This window comes from Delphinapterus leucas, chromosome 12, assembly GCF_059928025.1.
Source record: "Delphinapterus leucas isolate spDelLeu-1000000601 "Yukka" chromosome 12, BTC_Dleu_Yukka2, whole genome shotgun sequence".
NCBI lineage: Eukaryota > Metazoa > Chordata > Mammalia > Artiodactyla > Monodontidae > Delphinapterus > Delphinapterus leucas.
Window position 1 is genome coordinate 94,732,710 of NC_143140.1, and position 20,650 is coordinate 94,753,359.

General features: G+C 50.4%; 1 protein-coding gene across 15 annotated transcripts in view; it reads left to right on the top strand.

Annotated features, from left to right (window-relative positions):
* The window catches only part of AFDN (afadin, adherens junction formation factor), a 138,168-nt gene that overhangs the window by 108,353 nt on the left and 9,165 nt on the right, over positions 1–20,650 (top strand). For 12 of the 15 annotated variants that reach the window (XM_022561113.2, XM_022561121.2, XM_030760333.2 and 9 more), the window contains 8 exons: positions 5,335–5,400; positions 5,591–5,664; positions 6,036–6,154; positions 7,593–7,787; positions 8,371–8,462; positions 8,795–8,980; positions 11,134–12,066; positions 20,232–20,345. In XM_022561113.2, the coding sequence (XP_022416821.2) occupies positions 5,335–5,400; positions 5,591–5,664; positions 6,036–6,154; positions 7,593–7,787; positions 8,371–8,462; positions 8,795–8,980; positions 11,134–12,066; positions 20,232–20,345 (1,779 nt within the window). The remainder of the gene's footprint in view (positions 1–5,334; positions 5,401–5,590; positions 5,665–6,035; positions 6,155–7,592; positions 7,788–8,370; positions 8,463–8,794; positions 8,981–11,133; positions 12,067–20,231; positions 20,346–20,650) is intronic. The other 3 variants (XM_030760332.2, XM_030760334.2, XM_030760335.2) reach the window with 1 other exon arrangement.

The following is a 20,650-nucleotide window of genomic DNA, read 5'->3' on the forward strand; positions in this document are numbered from 1 at the left end:
TGCTCAGTCTTTGAGTTGGGTGCGCTTTGCACTGAACTACACATTTCGGTTTGGACGAGCCGCAGTCCCAGCACTCAGCAGCCCCTGGGCCTCGTGGCTGCCGCGCCAGACACACCTAACGTACCGTCACTGGCGAGCGTCTGGAAAGCTCTCTGCGTATATTCCTCTCGTTGGCTTTTGGTCAGTGCTTAGGCAGCACACCTTTACATTCTTCTAATGACAGATGTGATGCCTTGATATGTAGCAGCAAAAAGGTATAACTTGTAGACTCCGTTTTCATTTCTTAATTAGAAAAGTAGAATTACCATAAAATGAATTTTAATTTTGGGCGTATGTAAATAAGAGGAACTTAATAGAATTTGTCGAGTAAGTTTTTTTAAAGTTCAGTCTTACTGGGCTAGTGTGTGCATTATTATGTAGAAATGAGACATAAGTGGTTTAATATTTCTGGAATTAATAAATTTTGCTTTATTCACTTTTTTTATCATAGTCTATAACGTTTTTATTTTTATTCAGCTGAAATGGGGTGGGAGGCAGAGAGCTCTGTAATGTTAAGGAACGATTATGTCTCTTCCAAGAGCTGACCTGTTCCCAGTACAGATGGTAGTGGGTAGGGACCCACACAGCTCACCAGCTCCCCGTCTCCCCAGTCACAGGGGCCGTTCCAGCCAGGGCTGCTCTGGCCAGATTGAGGCCTTGGATCACCTCAGCGTTGCTCAAAGATTGCGGTCTTTGGGATGGAGAGTAACTATCCATGACGATTTTATAGAGAGGGAGAGAGAGAGAGAGTGTAAGAAATTCCTTAGAGTTCTTTCATCTCCAGGTGGTATATTCATCTTTGATTTTGTCTTTCTAAAATGGTACCAGTGGAACTGTAATTTTATCTGTACAGCAGTTGCATTTACAGATTTTTATGGCCAGTTTATAGTCATGAGCTACCCATGAAGATTCAAATAAGGAGAGATGGGAGGGATCCAGCCTGGAAAGAGGGAAGGGGCTCCCCATAGAGACAGGCAGTCTGCAGAAAGGGACACGCTGACAGACGTGTAGGCAGAGTGCTCTGTTAAGTGAGGAATATTCACTAGGTAAATAGTGCGAGGTTGAGACCACATTTGGAAGATTCAGATGCCAACCAAAGTTTGGATACCTCTTAGAGCAGCGGTCCCCAACCTTTTTGGCACCAGGGTCCGGTTTCGTGGCAGACAGTTTTTCCACGGACTGGGGGGGGTGGCCCAGGCGGTGATGTGAGCGGTGGGGGTGGATCAGAGCAATGGGGGGATCCGGAGCGGATTATGAAGCTTGCCTCGCACGCCCGCAGCTCACCTCCTGCGGTGTGGCCCGGCTGTTGGGGACCCCTGTCTTCGAATATTACTTATGTATCTCCCTACCCCCGAGAGTCTTTTTAAAAGATCATCTTTTTTCATGGTGCTTTGTTGATGACTTTTAACTAAAGTCAGTTTTTATGACGAACCTTCAGTAGAGCTTTTAGATGCTCGTGGTCTTCTGAATTGAGGTCTCTAATAATCATGACCTCTCGTTTCTTCCTTGTGACAAGGAAGCATAAATTGAACTTACTTGGAACTAAAAGGAGCGGCTGTGACTTAGAATTTAGGTAACTTCCCGTCATGCGAGGCAGTAAGTCCAGCAGTTCTTCAGCGCCATGCCTTCCTCGTCACCCGCTGCCTGACAGCGGTGGGTCCGAGTGTCTCAGTCAGAAATGCTTGAGGTTTCTAACTTTTCACACCAGTAGCTCCGCAGTGCTGTGTTGCCAGCTCCCAGATAACGCGCATGTCAGCTGCTTCTTAGCCTGCCAACGTATTCATTCAGTAAGATTCTGGATTTCCCCAGAGAGGGTTTTTAAAATAAGGAGTTGACCCCGTTGTTGTAGCCTGACTGCAGGGATTTTGGGAAGCGGCCCTGGCAGGGAGCTAGGGGAGGAGCCGCCTGTAACCAACCGTGTGAGGGAACACAGGAAATCCCATGGGAACATGAGCCAGCGAGAGGTCGCATCCTGCCTGGCCTTGGCAAGGTGAGTGGGCCGGCAGGTGGGCCTAGGGATCCAGTGATAAAAGGATTTTGGCGGAGCCATTGCATCCGAAAGTCGTTCTGTGTGGTGAGAACAGCATAAGTAAAAGCAAGGACCTGGCAACCGGGGGTGGGAGGGGGGATGTGCAGGGCAGTCAGGTGGGCGTGGTGTGCTTGAACTTGAACTTGGGCGCCATATGCAGGAGGCTTGTGCCCACTGACAGATAGCTGGTGACCTGTTGGGTCAGGAGAGCTTTGTTGGAGGCATGCGCTTCCGGAAGGGGAATTTTCTAAGGCAGGTTGGATAGAGGGGGCCAGCGGGTGAGTCATAAGGAGAGTTTTCCTCATTTTGCCAGAATTTTTCTGAAATTATAATGTAAACTAATGCTTGTTTAAAGATGTGACTTCAATAAAAAAAATTTTTAAATGATGCTATCAAATATCTATTACAGGATCGGTTACTTGAATACTCAAAACTTAGATTTATTAAATTTCGTATTGCATGTAATGCGTAATAAATTATCTATTTAGAAACATTAGGATTTTGGGTTATTTCAGTGCTACTTGCAGCTCATGTGGAGTCTGCTGAATTTAAGCCTGTGTATTAGTTGTCTAAAATACAGAGCGGTCGTGAGATCCTAGAGCCCGGTAGTCACCCACAGGCGTGTGATTACTGGTCTAAAGGAAGAGGTTGAAGACAGGAAGTAATAATGTAGTGAAGCTACAGTTTATCGTGGACGTGCAGCCGGGGCATCTTCCTGGAGGGAAAGCTGTGACTAACAGAGGCCCTGACGGGTATGCAGCGAAAAGCGCGTTTGCGAGTTCTTGGTTTATCCGGAGGAAGCAGAACAGCATTTTCATGGTTTTCTTATACTTTCTATTTAGTGACTTTAAAAAGATTAAAGTTTTCTTATCACTTTAATTTGTCCAAATAAATGAGATTTTTTTTCTTTCTTAATAATAATCTTTCATACCAGAAATGGGGAGGAGGGCTTGATTTATTTTTTTATAAATACTGGAAAAAAAAATTTTTTTAAATATCCAAATATGTATTTGGTATTTTGTTTACATCAGTTACTAAAAATACTGTCTTACTGGTATTACTGCTAGAGATTTCGTCAAAGGTAGTAGTGATTGACTATCTTATTAAAAGTACAGTTTTTATTATCTAAATTACAAGGACCGTATTGCATTCCCCAAAAATAACGCTTGTGAAAACGTAGTGTGTCCATTCACACTAAAAACTGGGATTTTGAAGTTCAATAGTCAAATAGAGAGCAGAAGAAAAAAGTAACTATGCTTTTAGAACCTTTCCCCCCAAATCTGGCCTTGTTACAAGGAAATAATCACGCAGCATTTGCAGAAAAAGATAAAGAGGGATTTTCAGTACCCCGGTCAGAAATATTATCTGACATCCGCAAAGAAAACTACTCTAGAATATGAGCTCCTTTGGGGGTGGGGACGTGGGGAGGTGTCTGTTTTGTTCGTTCACGTACCCAGAGAGCTTAGGGTGGCACAGGCATTCAGTGACTATTTGCGGAATGAACGCAGCTGTTATTCAAACAGCCCAATTAGGTAATTAATCATAGATTGCATCAAAGTATAGAATGTTATTTGAAGGAGTCATTTAATTAGGTAATATAGGAGGGGTGCCCACTTTAACAGATGGGGCAGGGGGGCTGCCCTAGAAGTAGTGTCCCACGGATATCTTAGGCCTCAGGTTCAAGGAAACCATATTGGCACAAGGGAAGTCAGATGAAAGCTGTATTTATTGCTTTTTTGCTAAGCGATAGGCTAAAATTCAGAAAGCTCCCGTTTATTGAGTGGCTATATATACATATATGTACACACACACACGTGTGTGTGTGAAATTTCAAATGTACCCAGAAAAGTACAGTATTTCCCCAGTATCCCAGTAATTTTTTACGTGAGGCAGAAGGGCCAGCTGAGTCGTCGGGGCATGTGGTTGGGTGTCTGGACCGGGCAGGAGACGTATAATGAGGCAGGGTGGTGGATGTCGACGTATAGACAGACAGAAACGGAGAGGGGTCTTGAGGGGAACCGTCGGGAAACCTCAGCCAGAGGGTCAGGAGCTGCTGAGGAGAATACGGATTTTACTTACCGTGTGTAGAGCTTTTGTAGAATCAGCTCCCAGATAATGTAACCCCAGGAAACCTGGAGTGGAGCTGTTGTGTTGAGGCAGTGTGTATGGTCTTCAGAAAGAGGCCAGTGGCAGGTGCTCTTAGGGTCACAAAACGGCACCCCTGCTGGGTTTTCCCTGAGGCGGGAGGTTGGGCAGACTGCCCTCTTTTACCCTGTTCTGTTAACTAAAGGGAAAAATAAGTTTTCAAGTGGAAATTGGGGAGTTCCAGAGTGTGGTAGAAAATTGATGTCAATTAAGTCATTGGTTGAACTACCTTTATACCTTCCTGTGATACCTTATGTTTTTGCTTTTGTGATACAATATTTCGTAAGTACTGAGGTTCGAAATACGTTCTCAGTTGTAGAATATTGGTAGTGACATCCAGATGACGTTTCATACGTATGAATGCTTCTTCCTTTGGTGGCCCTAATAAATTATCTAAAATTCAGATGTTACGTTGTAGTTGTAACGTCCAAATAGAACACTGGCGATTCCATAAGGCAATTGTGTCTATTTCTCACATCCGCCTCACAGAGGCTCCTTGCCCGTCCGTGATGCAACGTGCAGTGAAGCTAGTGCGCGCGCGCTGCGTGGGCTGGTGCTTGTAGTTCAGGACTTCCCTAGGGTTATAGTGCGTGATCCTTAAGTTGCAGCCGTGTAGAGTATTTTCCGCATAATTGTCTCTACCTAAGTCCCTCTTCTTGTTTGCCACAAGAAGGTTTTCCTTGTTTTAGATTTTAAACTTTAAGGGTGTAAGGGGAGGTGGGTACGTTTTGGAACGCAGAAACCCTCTGGTGAGCTGCTTTTGTATCAAGGTGAGTAGCAGTGCTTGCTGCGAGCGTGGCTCACGTACACTTGTGCCGTCAGGACTCATCTCTGCCTGCAGGACTGCAGGTCGGTCGTGGTCACCTCGCCAGCCGACTGGTGATCGACTGATTTTTCAGAAGTAGTTTTTCTTAATTTGGAAAGACAGAGTAGGTGCATTTCCTGTTAGTTTCTTTATATTTACCGGAGTGTTAATTCTATTAATATAGTTTTCGCAATTCGAATTTTCATGTAAAAACAATAGCTAAGACTTTACTTACAGTCATCTATATGCATGTTTTATTTTTACGTTTCTTACTGTGTATTTTCAGTGCGGTGTTTTCCACCTTGTTTTTGTTTAGGGTGCTGGTCAAGACAAACTTGGAATCTACGTCAAGTCTGTTGTAAAAGGAGGTGCTGCTGACGTGGTGGGTATGACTCTTAAAGCGGCCAGCTCTCAGCGCGTCGTGTGTTTAACAAACGACATGCGATGTTCCGGCTGTTTTAGTCTGTGGAAAACCCAAGTCTGAGCGTACTTACCGTTGGCTTCCTCTCCCCCCTTCTCCCTCTGCTGTCCCCCCCTCCTCTCCTGTCCGCATGCCTTCCGGGTGTGTTCAGGACGGGCGGCTGGCTGCAGGTGACCAGCTCCTCAGCGTGGATGGACGGAGTCTGGTAGGACTCTCTCAAGAAAGGTATCGTTTCTTTATTTGTTTAAAGCTTCAGAGCACTTTTTAGGGATATTTCATATTAAATTTTGGAATTGGAAGACGAAAAACCATGCTAAAAACTATGCCCTTCCTCTCTAAGTGTAAAAGTCTTAGTGTACGTGAAAATTATGTATTTTAGTCTGAATACGTTTCTTTGACTCTTATCACTTGCTGAAATTTCTGGAAGTCATCTACTGTTCTTACTGATAATCAGAGGGAGGTAGTCTGTCAGAACTTGACTCAGGCTGGCGGGTGAGGCCGGCGGGCGTGCTGGCCTCGCCCTGACCACAAGCTGCCGTGGTGACAGGACGGGTGCCTGAATCACTTTTCTTACAGCCGTGATGCTCTCTTCCCAGGGCAGCAGAACTGATGACAAGGACAAGCTCCGTGGTGACGCTGGAAGTAGCAAAGCAAGGAGCCATTTATCACGGTCTCGCTACCCTGCTCAATCAGCCGTCACCCATGATGCAGAGAAGTAAGGACTGCGGGTCGCCGCCACCCCCATTGACTGCTGCCAGCCGTAGCTCATGCTTACTGATCACCTGCCGTGTGCCGGGCTCTTTCCAGTCGCGGCCTCTTCTAATACAGACCCTGTGGAATAGGCCCTGTTGTCGTTACTACCCCGGTCTTAAAGAAGGACGCGAGGCTGAGCGCGGTGCCCAGGATTACTAGATCATGGGCTGCTGGGGCCGGTCGCGCTACGGTGGTGGTAGTTTATTAGGGCCCGCCCCCCCCCCCCCCCCGCAAGAGCCACTGACAACGTGCACACGCCTGGTGACTGCAGGGGACCCCGCACGTTCCACATGCCAGCCGCACTCGGGGCAGCACTTGGGCGGTAGTAAGTGGAGGAATGACTTTTCATCTTTGACAGACAAACACACGGGATGTAAAGCCTTCAAAGAACAAGTAGAATTCTCTCCCGAAGGAATGTTTACACGCGTGTGTACGAATAGTTGTTTCGGTCTTGCACGCTCTGAGATAGGGCGTGATTGTTATGTAGAGAGCTCCCTTGAACTAAAAAGCTCAGTTTTTGAATATATAATTTGTTGGTGGGAACCGTGGTTTTGTAGGTACATCAAAAACCTCAGAATAAAATCAGTATAAATGTGGGGCTTTGTAAAGAATTAGTTGAGAAACCAGGGGAAAACCATTATGATGCCCATTGTCTGTGAAATCACCACATACTTTGTATGTCCTTGGCTGGCCGTGTACATCCCCAGAGCCAGTGCCCTGGGCGAGCCCAGAGCCCATGCCTAATAGTGACTGCAGCCGAAGCACTGAGAGGCTGGACCAGACAAACACAAGGCCTTCACACGGCACCGTGGTTTTGCTTTTTTCATGACATGGTACTTAACATATTGGTTGTCTGATGTCTTAGTTTATAGTCATTTGAAAGAAGCAAACTAGATGATGAGTTTAGGACCAACGAGGGAAAAACTGTTGGAATAAATAATAGGTCAGGGCCGTTGAGTGAGAGGACAGGAAAGCTAAAAAGTAAAGAGTGAGTAATCACAGCAGTGACAGCGGTTCCCGATGAGGACAGCAACCCTGGGTGATTAAAGGAATTAATACACATTTTAAAAACTGAGGGAAGCGAGTTTATGTTTCAGCCAGAAGAGTCACTTTAACAGTAATCCTGTTACCTAAGCAGGTAAGCTAGTGAGAAAATGAGCTTTGAAAGAGTAGTTTTTCTTGTCAGTGACCCTTAAATGTTGCTTCCTTTGAAAACTTCCTAGAGATTCTTCAGAAAGATTTTACTTTTATATAAAAGTCACCTCATTTCTTCTGGTAAAAACAGATTCTTACTTGTGGAGTTTTAAGTATTTGTAGCTTCACCTTTCCTTTAAGACTAAACGGTGTTTAAGATAAGATCTTGAACAAAGGAACAGATCATGAAGGTGTTTTGATTTCAGTTTCAGATCGTCGTGGATCAGGTAAACCCCGACCAAAGAGTGAAGGTTTTGAGCTGTATAATAATTCAGCTCAAAACGGGTCCCCGGAGAGCCCTCAGATGCCTTGGGCAGAATACAGCGAACCAAAGAAGTTGCCTGGCGACGACAGGCTGATGAAAAACAGGGCTGACCACCGCTCCAGCCCCAACGTCGCAAGTAAGAGGAGCCTCGCGGCCCTTCTCCCGTTGAGACGCGCGCCCCGCCACGTGCCCGCTCACAGCCAGAGGGAGGAGGGCGCCCCGGCTTTGCTGCGCATAAAAGAACATTATTACCTGCGTAGATTAGCCAACTGGGATGTGTTCTCCATGAAAGATGCTACAGCTAAGGTGCTAACAGGAAATAAAAACTAGTCCGGGAACTTCGATCCCTGGGTGCTCTGGGCAGGTACACTGATGAGGGGGGAGCACAGGTTGCTGGACGCCCCGGGGGGCAGCAGACAGTCTTTATGGTGTTAAAGGGTTGTCAGCAGGAAGCAGCAGCTTCCTGGGAGGAGACATGCCCCAGATACCAGGTTCGCAGATACAGCTTCGTGGCTCCGGGCTCTTGATGATTCAGGAGGCAGGAGTGGGTGAGGTGAGCCCTCACCTCCACGCGCCTTGTTTCTGTGTCTGTGCTCTCGACACCTCGCTGGCGGCGTGCAGGTGCCCGGCGCGAGGTTACTGCCTGTAAAGAGCTCTCGCGAAGTTATGTCGGGCTTGTTTATTTAACATTAGCTTTCTTTCCTGTTTTCCACCAACAGATGAGCCCCCTAGTCCCAGCGGGAAAGGCGCCTATACCTCTGGGACAGCGGCCAAGATAACGTCCGTCTCCACTGGAAACCTCTGCGCTGAGGTCTGAGACGTGAGCACACAGATGCTCCGACAGCAGACCCTTGGGTTCCCCCAGGGGGCCTGAGTTATCTAGGAAAATGTTCTCATGGTTTCTGGTTCCTGAGTGTTTGGGTTTTGAATTTTTAATATAATGGGTAAATGAGCTTTCAGTTAGTAAGTCGGGGCAAAATAAAATGTTTTCTAATTGTTCTCAGTACAGGATCCAACACTTTAAATTTTTAACACCGTTTGTAAAATACACGGATCCTACTTTAAAAGAGGGCATTGGAAATTAGATCAGTCTGTGGTACGGACTGCGGAAAGCTCAGCTTCCTTCTCTCTGCCCATCTGCAGGAGCAGACCCCTCCTCCCCGAGCCGAGGCCTACCCCATCCCGACGCAGACCTACACCAGGGAGTACTTCACCTTCCCGGCCTCCAAGTCCCAGGACCGCACGGCTCCTCCCCAGGACCAGTGGCCCCGTTACGAGGAGAAGCCCCACGTGCACACGGACAGCAGCCACTCCAGTACTACAGTCCAGGTGAGAGGGGCGGGGTCCCGACACGTCTTTGGCCCTCAAGGGGACCAGCTTGCGGGAAAACGGAGGGATTTCCGGGGCACAGCTGACATTTTCTGCAGAGCAGCACTGCTGTTCCTCTCTTTGTTTCTCTCGGGTTTCGTGGTCACCTGAGGAAAAGAGGGCATAGGAGAGAATACTGAGCGTGAAAGGTGGTTCTCTGCTCTCTTGCTAAAGGCTTAACTAGGGTCTGTAGATGAGGTTCACTGATCCTGGAGTGGGGCGGTGGGGGGGAAGCAGGAGGCGTCCCCGGCACTCGGCGCGCATCGGCGGCTGTTCCAAACCCCGGGAAAGCTGAGACGGCCGTGGTCCCGCCCGTGAAGCTGAAGCTGAAGCTGGGGTGGGACGCTCACCTAGACCGTAATTACGTGAGCTGGGTTCTGAGCTGAGGGTAAGAGGCCCAAGGAGGGTCGCCTCGGCAGGGGCAGCGTGAGCGAGGCCGGGAGGAGCCCCGTCTGAAGGGCCCGGGCACGAGTCGCCTGGCTGTTCTGTTCGCCCTGAGGCAGACCACCTTCTGTGCGTGGAGGCACGGGGGTTGGACAGCGCCAGGGACCTGCATGCCTACGGCCTGTGAGTGCTGTTTGCCTCGGCCTCCCAGCGTGGGTAATAAGCACCGGAGGAGGGCCAGGGAGCTGAAGGGTCACTTAACGTGGATGTTGAAATGACCAAGAATTTGACAGGACTTATCGCAGGAGGGGGGTGGTGAGTGGGCATCGGCAGCGAAGTGAAGTCCTCGGGGAAAGCGAAGGATGACCCCGTTGTCACTGGGCTGCGAGGGCTAGCAGGCGTGTTGTCTGGATGCACCAACTCCAGAGCTTTGTACTCGAGAAGTGCCGTCCACACGCAGCAGGCGGTCTGGTCGTGCTTTCGTGTGAGCTGCAGGTCATGCGCCCAGTAGTCAGAGCTGCGCTTCTGCACACACGGCAAAGCTGTAGAAAATGTGGGAAGTACATGTTCCATTTTTCTGGCAGGCTGCTGGTTTTTCAAGTGATATATTTCATTTTTTTGTTCTTGGTGTGCCTTTTGAGAAAAGGGAAATAGTGTATTTTCCAGATTTGTGTCTTCAATTTCTACTCATTAATAGGGCTGGAAAGAAAACTGTTTGGCTGGGACATCATAGCTAGATCATTTTCTGGGGGCTTCCCTGGTGGCGCAGTGGTTGAGAATCTGCCTGCTAATGCAGGAGACACGGGTTCGAGCCCTGGTCTGGGAGGATCCCACATGCCGCGGAGCAACTAGGCCCGTGAGCCACAACTACTGAGCCTGCGCATCTGGAGCCTGTGCTCCGCAACAAGAGAGGCCGTGACAGTGAGAGGCCCGCGCACCGCGATGAAGAGTGGCCCCCGCTTGCCACAACTAGAGAAAGCCCTCGCACAGAAACGAAGACCCAACACAGCCAGAAATAATTAATAAACTCCTACCCCCAGCATCTTAAAAAAGTCATTTTCAGTCGCATCACGCCACTTTCCGACGTGCCTCCTCCGCGCGCAGGACTGGCCTCGGGGGCAGGTGTGCTCACTGTGTCTCGCACACGCGCAGCGGGTGTGTCCCTCAGATCATCCCGCCGCCTGTCTGAGACTCGGGTCCAGGCTCATCCCTCCTCGCCGCGCCCGGCTCTATGTGCTCGTGGGCCCGTGGGCCCGTGGCCAGCTGGCGGGACTCAGAAAGTCGCGGATGGATCACGTGGCTAGCATTTGATAATTAGTCTGAATGCTAATTAGAATTTTACTGCAGAGAAGTAGTTCTTTTCGCTCTTCACGACACCGGACTAAGCACATGCCCGTGTCTGGCACCGCAGTGCGGACGCCCGTGAGGCCCCAGAACAAGGACGGTGCCGGATGTGGAGAGCCCGAGCCTTCGTGCATTTCGCTGTTTGGCCATTGATGTGGACAGGACGCGCCGCTTTCCTTTTCCCCTTTAGCTTTCTAACAGATACAGACGTCCTCTGGGAAAGCGCCGTCGCGGGATTAGCGCTGGGTGCGGGCAGCCTCGGCCCGTCCTGTACGCTCACCGCACTTTCCCTAACACTCCTTTCTTCCTGAGCTGAACTGTTTATGTACTTTCAGTAACTTCTGGCGGTGGCTGAAACACAACAGTTTCCCGTTTTCTTTTTCCAGCGTGTGACCCGGTCCCAGGAGGAGCTCCGGGAGGATGTCGCGTACCACCTGGAGCGGCAGAGGGTGGAGGCGGCGATGGAGCACAGGTCTGACGGCGGTGACGCGTGGCTCAACCAGGGCTCCTCGCTGGGCTCCAGCACCTCCAGCCAGGAGCACCTGGGCCCCCCCTCCAAGGCGGGCACCCCCGCGTCCACGCTCACCAAGAGCGGCCCTGGGCGCTGGAAGACCCCAGCCGCCTCCCCGCCGGTGCGGACCGACCCGCCCCCCGGGCACTACGGCGATGGGGACGGAGTCCCCGCGGACTCGGCCCTCCCGCCGCCTCCCACCGGCGCCCAGGCGGCTGCAGAGCGGAAGAAGCGGGAGGAGCAGCAGCGCTGGTACGAGAAGGAAAAGGCGCGCCTGGAGGAGGAGCGCGAGCGCCGGCGGCGGGAGCAAGAGCGCAGGTTGGGCCAGCTGCGGGCGCAGGCGCCGCCCCCCGGGCCCCCGCCCCCCGGGCCGCCCTCGCCTGCCGCCCCGCCCGCCCCCGCCCGCGCCCCAGCCCCAGACACCGTCATCCGGGAGCTGCAGCCCCAGCAGCAGCCGCGCACTATTGAGCGCCGGGACTTGCAGTACATCACGGTCAGCAGGGAGGAGCTGGCCTCGGGGGACAGCCTGTCCCCCGACCCCTGGAAGCGGGACGCGCGGGAGAAGCTGGAGAAGCAGCAGCAGCTGCACATCGTGGACCTGCTGAGCCGCGAGATCCAGGAGCTGCAGGGCAAGGCCGAGCGCTCGGCCGAGGAGAGCGACCGGCTGCGCAAGCTCATGCTGGAGTGGCAGTTCCAGAAGCGGCTGCAGGAGTCCAAGCAGAAGGACGAGGACGACGAGGAGGAGGAGGACGACGACGTGGACACCGTGCTGCTCATGCAGCGCCTGGAGGCCGAGCGCAGAGCGCGGGTAACGGGGCCGGGCGGGCGGGTGGGCGGGCACGCGGCACGGGCTCCCAGCCTCCGCGGGGCGTGGGCGTGGCCGGAGCTGCTGTCCTGCGGCGCCGGGGCGAGATGCTCTGGGCACGAGTGCTGGAGAGGCGCTGGTTCTGCTCGGTCCGACGGCGCTTGACAGCTGTGGGGCGCCCACTGGCTGCGGCCGGCTGGCTGGCACGTGGGTGGAGAAGACGCGTTAAAAACCGGTGATCACCGTGATCAGGGGTTGGCAACGTGTCTTGCAACGGCCGCAGAGTAAACGTCTCTCAGGCTCTGTGGGCCGGACAGGCTGTTAACTGCCCCGCTCTGCCGCCGTCGCCGGCACACGGAGGCAGGCGTGCTGTGCCCTGAAGCTTCATGCCGGGACGGGCTGCCCCTGGTCTCCATGGTCCGTGCTCCCCAGGGGTAGCAGAGGGGCGGTTCACAGCTGCAGGGTCAGGTCCGACGTCACGGCCCAGATAGATGGAGACTCTCGAGTGTTATTAAAGTGCTAAGCAATTATATTTCAGTGGTAGCTTAAAGGGAGTGAGAACTTAGAATTTTATTCATGGTTCTGCATGTTATAAAAATAGCTTCTATTCCTTTTGTGTCAACTCAAAGAAAAAAATTTAAATTTATATTAGTTTAATGCAGTCGCTTGTTAAAGTGCCACATCTGAGATTCTCTGTTACCCTGTGTATCAGGAGAGTTGTTGACAGAGAAGCATTTACTGGTATTAATTTGCAGTGAATGCTAGGGACCATTTTACGTTAATGCACTTTAGTGATTTTTTTTTTTTCAGATATAATGCAGTATTCTGAGAAAAAACAGCAAAGGGCATGTCCTTTTTGTCTTTTGGATTTTGTTTCTAATTCCACCTCTGATGTCATCTGTACTGGAGACCTAAACCAAGGGTCTCCTGTCCCGTCAGACCCTTGAATCTTTCCAGCTCAGGATGAAATTCAATCCTGGAGCCTCGGCAGTGAGTGCCTTGAGCCGGCACTGTGATGCCTTTTCACTTTGCTCTGTGAATTATTTTCCTGGAATGTCACCGCACACACTTCCTGTTAGCTCTGTGTTCTCAAGCAGACGTATATGTATCTTGGTCCAAAATTCAGCTGGAATTTCTCTGAGGAAACTTAAATTTCTCAAGTGAAGGTCTAAATGGTAAACATTACATTGTTTTATTAGTAGTTTCCAAGTCATCAGTAGTAAATGTCCTCAAAAACAACTGTATTTACCGTCAATACTGTTTTGTTTGAAAGAGCAGCTGTTTGATGACGGACCGATCACTTTCGCATAAGGGTCCTTTGAAGGATTTCCACTTTCTGGTCAGCACTCTGGCCCGTCTGTAGGGGGTTAGCTGTGTGCCCGTCACGGCCGCCCACCCCTGCTCCACCCGGGTCCTAGTGGACGCGCTGCAGGTGGGCTCCCGGAGAGGCTGCTGTGGCCGTGGCCCTGGGGCTCTGTCCCCACAATGCGAGGCAAGAAGGCTTACCTCTGACGCAGCCTTAGCTCTGAATCTACAGCTGATGTTTATGGTAAATAAGTGGACGTCATTAATATTTACTGTTGAGGGAGAAGTTAGAAACCACGTTGCAGTGTTTCTCTAATTACGCTTTCCTCTGAAGGCTAAAATTTTATTGAATGTCTCCCAGTTTCTCCAAATGATTAAAACACTGAATATTTCAAAGCCTCTTGGCATGAATTACGATATTTTACGACAGTTTAGAGTATCTGTGTGTTTTATCATTACTTATTTTAAGATTAATATGTTAGTCTCCAAATAAGAGAGCTAAGGGAAATTTTACTCAGCTGCTGTGTGTCTTAATAATAAAGCTCAAGGATTTAATACCATGTGGGCACTTTTCTGTTTCTGAATACTGGAAGTTGGTCTGTAGTTTCCGTACTTTTCTCACTGGGTTGTCCTTCAAACACAGATGGAGCATGGGAACCACAGATACGCTGGTGGCGGATACAGATCTAAACTGAACCTTTTTTTCACACTTCATCTTTCTTTTCTTTCCTTCTCTGTTACCTGCAGCAGACTGCTATACCAGCAATCTCTGTTCTAGATTTGGTATGTTCTTGTTTCTTTCCCTTGGGTACTTTTTTCCTGTCTTGATTTCCTTTTTTTCCTTTTAGTGGTGGTGGTTTTATGTTTTCAGTAGATCTGGTTCTCAGGGGTGTCCTAGATCAGGATCTGTAGTTCCCTGACTCTAGAAGCATGCTTTTGAATGTGTTTAGATTTAGTTATTCTTTGCTTTTCTCTGTTACTTTTTAACTGTTACTTACTGTTTGTTTATGGTTTTGACCTTTACTCAGTTTTAGTCTTAAAATTCGTACTCTGTATTCTTACGTACTCATAAATACATAGGCAGATGAGAAGTTTTGCAGTGAGTAATCTTTTTTTTTCTTGTTACATTAGAAATACGTTTTAAGTATTCATTATTAGAAGCTCAGTTCAACTGGTATTGACATTGTTTGCCAATTAAGATGTAACTGTCTAGGGTGTAACTGTCTATTGGCAGAGAAAGAGGAATTTCCAGTAAACATTTATTCTGTGTTTTCTTCAATAACACCACATGATTTTAGTTTAGTTTATCAGCCATACCAGTTCATTGCCAAAAAATACTTGAGGTCGCATTCTACTGTAACTGTGATGTGTTTTATGTCCATATTGGGGAAATTGAGTTGGTCATTTAGCACCCTCATGCTTGAGGGCGGTACCTCTCTCGACTGCCAGACACTCATGCTCTGGTGTATTGATACTGACTTTAAGTCAACATTTGTTAGTCAGCTTTTAAATGATATAAGGCCAGTATCTGACAATACTTTTAAAAAAATCTCTGAATCCAGGTTTGACTCTAATGGCCTTTTCACCAAATAACAGCCCTCCTTTTTTTGTTTTGTTTTGTTCTTTTTTTTCAATTTAAATAGCATGATGGCAGTGTCACTCCAAAGGGAAACCTCTCTTGAAAACATCTCTCCTCGATGACTGAGAGGCATGTTTTCTGGGCTTTGTGTTTTTCTCCGTATGAGACAGAGATGAGAAGTATCTGCTTCTTTCCCTGCCTCTCTGTGTGTTAAGGTGTCCGTATGGAAGGGGGTGGGAGACACCAGTCAGTCCCACTCGTCTCTTCAGGTACCAGGTCCTTGTCACACGCGTGTAGGCCAGGCAGCCTGGGGCCTCAGCTTTGAGATGCGCCGACTGCGGCCCCAAGAGAATCCTGAGTCGGGGCAGGGCGGGCGCGGGGGCGGGGGGCGTGGTGGTGACAGGTGAGTGACAATACCCAAGGGTAAAGGGTGCACTAAGATTTTTCTTTCAAAGGCGTAGTTCGGGTTTTTCTTCCTTTAAAAGACAATTATTTCGAGTGCTGATGTTGACGGTAAGCACCATGTTTCCGAGCATTTCTTAGCCTGATTCCCCAGCAGAGGTTGAGCTCTTGCCTTGTCCTGGGGGCTGTTAGGCACTGGGCCCCCCAGAGACGATGGGGACCAGGTACAGGCGTGTGCCCACTTGTGTAGAGCCCCGCCTGTGCGGTCTGTAAGGCCTTTCCTTAGGCTTTGTCCCGGGATATTTATGGTGACGCGTGGGATAAATGGGAGCTTCGGAGAGGTGGCGAGGCTGCCCTGGCGGCTCTGGTCCCTGGGTCCCTGAGTGCCCGTCGCCCCACGTGGGCCCAGGGCCGCCCTCCCCTGCGCTCACCTACCTCCTCCCGGACCCGAGCCTCCCGTGCACTTGCATACGGGACGGGACGGCAGGACGGCGAGCTGCCGTCTGCTGCACCTGCAGCCTCCCCGCTGCGCCCGACTCTCCCAGTCGCCCAGTCTGGGGAGCCTGCGGTTGCCATGGCGCCTCTCCCCCCCCTGCAGAGGGATTCCCAGCTTCCTGGGAACCTGACCACCTGCAGAGTGGCTCGCTCGCCCGGGCCCGTGCTCCCTTTGCAGACTCTCCTGCACACGGCTGCCGCCGCCCGGCAGGTCGCAGAAGCCCCGCGACCCTGCAGCGGCCCCCTGCCCCTCCAGAAGCACCCCGGGTCTCCCGGCCCGCAGGACGCCTCCCGGGCCCACCCGGCGCTGCGGCCGCACCTGCTGGCCCTGCTGACCTCTGAAGGGCAGCCGGTCCTGCCCCCTGCAGACAGGAGGGGAGCTCAGCCTTCACTGCTCTAGGCGGCTGGGTGACCGCTTCTGTGGCCCTCTCGTCCGTGACAGCTGCAACGTGCGCAGACGAGAAGGGCAGGCCTAGTACCCAATGTCGTGTAGACTGAGAGTAGAGATCCTGACCAGAATATTCTGGGTTCATATTTAGTATTCTTTGTGCTTCACGAAAATGTCTGCTGCTCGTACGACGGTTACTGCGAACCATCTGTCAAGGAGACACTTCCGAGACCAGCGGTCTCTCAGCTGGCCCGTCGCAGCTTCGCTTCCTGCCAGTTGAGTGGTTCATCTTCCGTCTCAGATGACGCAACAGCTCACGGGAAGAATCCCTCACCCTTGGGTAGAGCAGGGAGGGGGTGTTTTCAGAGACGCTGTGGGCTGCCTTCTTGTTTGGCCTTTATGTAGAAATTGGCCATAGCCCTCCGGAGCATCTCAGGTATGGAAGCAGTTGAATTAGATGCTTTGTAGAAACCTCAAGCAAGAATCAGTAGGAACCGTAATGGAGAGTTGTACCTGCGGAGGGGCCTGTCTCAGAAGGTAGCAGAGCATTCTCTGCCTGTTCAGGTGGGAGACCCTGCCCGGGATGTTGAGGCTGGAGGGTAGACACAGCCCACCTTCGGGAAGCGTCAGTTTTATTCAAGGAGGAGAAATAAGTTCATACTCAAACCAGCATGTGTGCGTTTGGGAGTAGAACACGAAGTTCCTGTGGTTGTGTCAGGGGGAGAACAGATGCCCTAGGCGAACGTCACATGTCTGCTCTGGGCTGCTGTGAGCCACGCTTCTTACCTGTCTCTGCTGCTGGAGTAGGCCTGCACCTGTAGGTCTCCCCTTAGAACTCTGGACAGAATCGTATTCCTTCAGTTACAAAGAAGGGGACGGCTGCACCCTGGGCAGGGAGCCCCACTGACGGAGGGCCGAGAGCTGGTGACGCGGCAGGAAGCTGCGTGTGCTAGGACAGGACGCCAGAGTCCTGTCCTAATAAGTGACCTATCGGGGCCTCTCTATCTGGGGCCCTTAAAGTTGTTTTAGGGTGAGTGTTTTTAATGGGTGGGAGCATAAGCCGAAAAGGCCTGCAGAGAGAGAGGGTGATGTGCTTAACAGACTTACACTTGCTTTTCAGAGAAAATGTCAAAAAGTAAAGGATGTGTTGGCCCCGTTTTGTATTCAGATATTTCAACATGAAATTAAAGATACAAGTTACCGTATTTTTGTGGAACAAAAGTATAAAGTATAGGGCTTCCCTGGTGGCGCAGTGGTTGGGAGTCTGCCTGCCGACACAGGGGACACGGGTTCGTGCCCCGGTCCGGAAAGATTCCCCCAAAAAAGTATAAAGTCTAAACACACAGACCTCAACGTACTATTTTTTTAACTATTTTTTCCGGACTGCCTCAGTATCGTAAGGCCTTGGGTCAGGCTTGCGTGCTGCTTTCAGAATCCCAGCCTAGTTCTTGGTTGGAGTAGCTTCAGTCTGGGCTGTCTTGACTCACTCTATAAGAATGATTACTATGTCTATTCAAGTCTAGTTTCCCCAAGTAGAACTTCCTACGAGACTGTTTTGATAGCATGCGACTTTTCGTTCCTTTAATGTGAAACAGCGAGCTTGTCTGCATTTCATGTAACCTCACAGTGTTCAGGCCCCGTCAGGCACTGGCTCTCAGAACCATTAACTTCCCAACTTAAGTTGAAGTGCTCTTTAACTGTTGTGAGACGTAACCCGTACACCTCGGTGTACCACCCGGCTCTGTTATGTGGGGGAAAAGTAAGAGGTTCTCTTTTCTCTCTCTCTCTCTTTTTTTTTTTTTTTTTTCCTGAGTAAAGCAGCATATTTTTGAAAAGCAAAACAGCCTGTGTTTTGAAAATGAAAATACCTGAAACAGCTTATCAAAGAGTGGAAAGAAACTGCCTTAGTTCTAACAGCACTGGTTCATCTGCTACCTTAAAATAGAAACCAGTGAAACAGCACGAGGGGAAGGCTCCTTGTTTACCACCGTCAGGATTTTAAGAGAAAATGCCTGTTGATAGATTTATAAGATAGAGTTCTGTACCTTTAATTATGAGAATTGAAATGGCTCTGATTTCGTAAAATTATCCTGTTTAACTTACAGGAGCTGATTCAGTGTGTACTGATTTTCTTGCTCAGAACTTGTTTTTCATTAGGTCTAAAAAGTACTGATAGAGCATAATGAAATGAGTTTTTGCTTTATTGGGTAACAGAAACACCTCTGATGCATTCGTGCAGTTTTACATCCTTCCACAAATTACTCTTCTGCACGTGTTTAATGTGATCAATTGCTGTTGTATTTTGTTATTTTTATTTGGGTGATGTGTCCCATAATTTGTGCTGATGACTCTAAAATTCCTGGTAAGTCCTTTCCTCTGCGTCTCCACGCAGCAGGGCACTTCTGACTGCTTCCATGCTTCTTAATCATTAGTGTCTACTCCTGCTCCAAAACCTCCAAAACCTAATAATTATCCTAGCATCCTTCTAGGCTTATACCTAGAGTATACTAAAGAGGTAGTTAAATTAATTTGTTCTCCTTGAGAAGGGAATTTTAATTTTTTTCTGAGATGTTTTATTTTTGTTCACTGACATGAAAAAGCGTGATTACACAAGTTAGTTACTTTCCCACCAGATACAGTTTTTGTTCCACAGAAGCCAAGCAAGAGTCAAGTTGTTCGGTTTTTGTTTTTGTTTAGGAAAAAAATACACTCCGACAGTTCAGATCCAGAAGTTAACGTTTTCTGGGTTTGCTGTGAGTAACCTATAGAACAGCTAGTGGTTACGTAGATTCTGAAGTACACCTTGAGTGATTTTATGTCAGGGGTTCCTGCCGTGGTTAGAGGTTGAACTAGATGGCCTCAGTGCTATTTTAATTTCAAATTTTGAGTCACCTCTTGTGCCACGCCCAGGTCTGGAACAGAGAAGAAGTAAATGGCGAATGCGAGCTTTTCCAAGTCACCGTTACCTTAGGCTGTAGCTGCAAAAGTAGCTGTAGCCTGCGGACATGGCGAAGAGAGACTCTTCCTCTGTTCTCTGCTAGTCAAATGCGCTTTTAATTCGCGGCTCCCTGAGGCGTTTTCAACCTGTAGTGTACAGCGGAGTGTGACCAGGAGGGCACAGGAGCTGAAAGCCGAGTAGAATGCGTCTCAGGGGTTTGGAGGTGTCCTTAAGTATTTGAATGGTATGAAGGACAGATACTAAATTTGTTTTGTATTGTGTCAGAAAGGCAGAACCTGAAGGACGAAAGATAGACAGCAATGAGGTGATGAATTTTAGAACAGCAGGAAGGCTTTTGGACTAGTAGTTACCACTGTCCCGGGAGGCAGGCTGTAGGCCCCAGACACTGAAGGTGCTCGAACAGGATGGACAGTTACTTGACAAACATGTAGCAGGACAGAGTTCCAGTAAGGTTCCTCCCGAATTTCAGCTTCACATTCTGTGAATCAGACTTTGGGGGATCCCTGAACTGGGAAGGAATTCTTGGCGTCTGGGGTGGGACCCAGAGGGAACGGATGGCAAAGGGCCAGGACGGGCACGGGCGCTGGAGCTTCTGCTGCCACGTGGGCCTCACCCCACCCCCATCCAGAGGCTAGTGTTCACCTGCCACGGGCCGCGAGAGTGGGGAGTCTTTCTTGACCTTCACGGTGGAAACTGAACCGGGGCAAAGGAAGGGGGTGGGCCAGTGTGTCTCCCGGCTCCGTACGCTGGAGCCCGTCTCTGCCTCCACGTGAGCTGCTTCAGCTGAGTATGTCCTAGTGAAAGAACTGCGCTGTTTCACGTGTGAGCGTCCAGGGTAAATGCCTCCTCCTCTGAGCCACAGTCGATGGAAGCGTAGTTCTGGAGCGGTGGGGACGGAGTCGTTAGATGGCGGGCTCTGGTGTCCGCCGTGACCTCCGCCTGGTGTCTGTCCTCAGCCATGCGTGTGCTTGTGTCGTGTGCGCGTCCTGTGTGTGGCGCTGGGACGCTCCGGGCGCGCACTGAACGGGACCTGTCCTCAGTTGCAGGACGAGGAGCGGCGGCGGCAGCAGCAGCTGGAGGAGATGCGGACCCGGGAGGCTGAGCAGCGGGCCCGGCAGGAGGAGCAGCGGGCCAGGCGCGAGGCCGAAGAAAAGGTCCTGGTGCTCTGAGGGCGAGGGGTGCGCGGCTGAGGGGCCCGGGACGCGCAAGGGGGCCGCCGCTGAAACTGGAGCCCGGTCGGCCAGCCGGGCCCCGGCCCTGTCCTCTGAGCTGTCATCCCTTTCTCCCCCGGGCTGTCCCCCTCCCCCTTCTCCTCCTGCCTGTCCCCCTTCTCCTCCTGGCTGTACCCCTCCCCCTTCTGCTGGCTGTCCCCCCTCCCCCTTCTCCTCCTGCCTGTCCCCCTTCTCCTCCTGCCTGTCCCCCCTCCCCCTTCTCCTCTGGGCTGTCCCCCCTCCCCCTT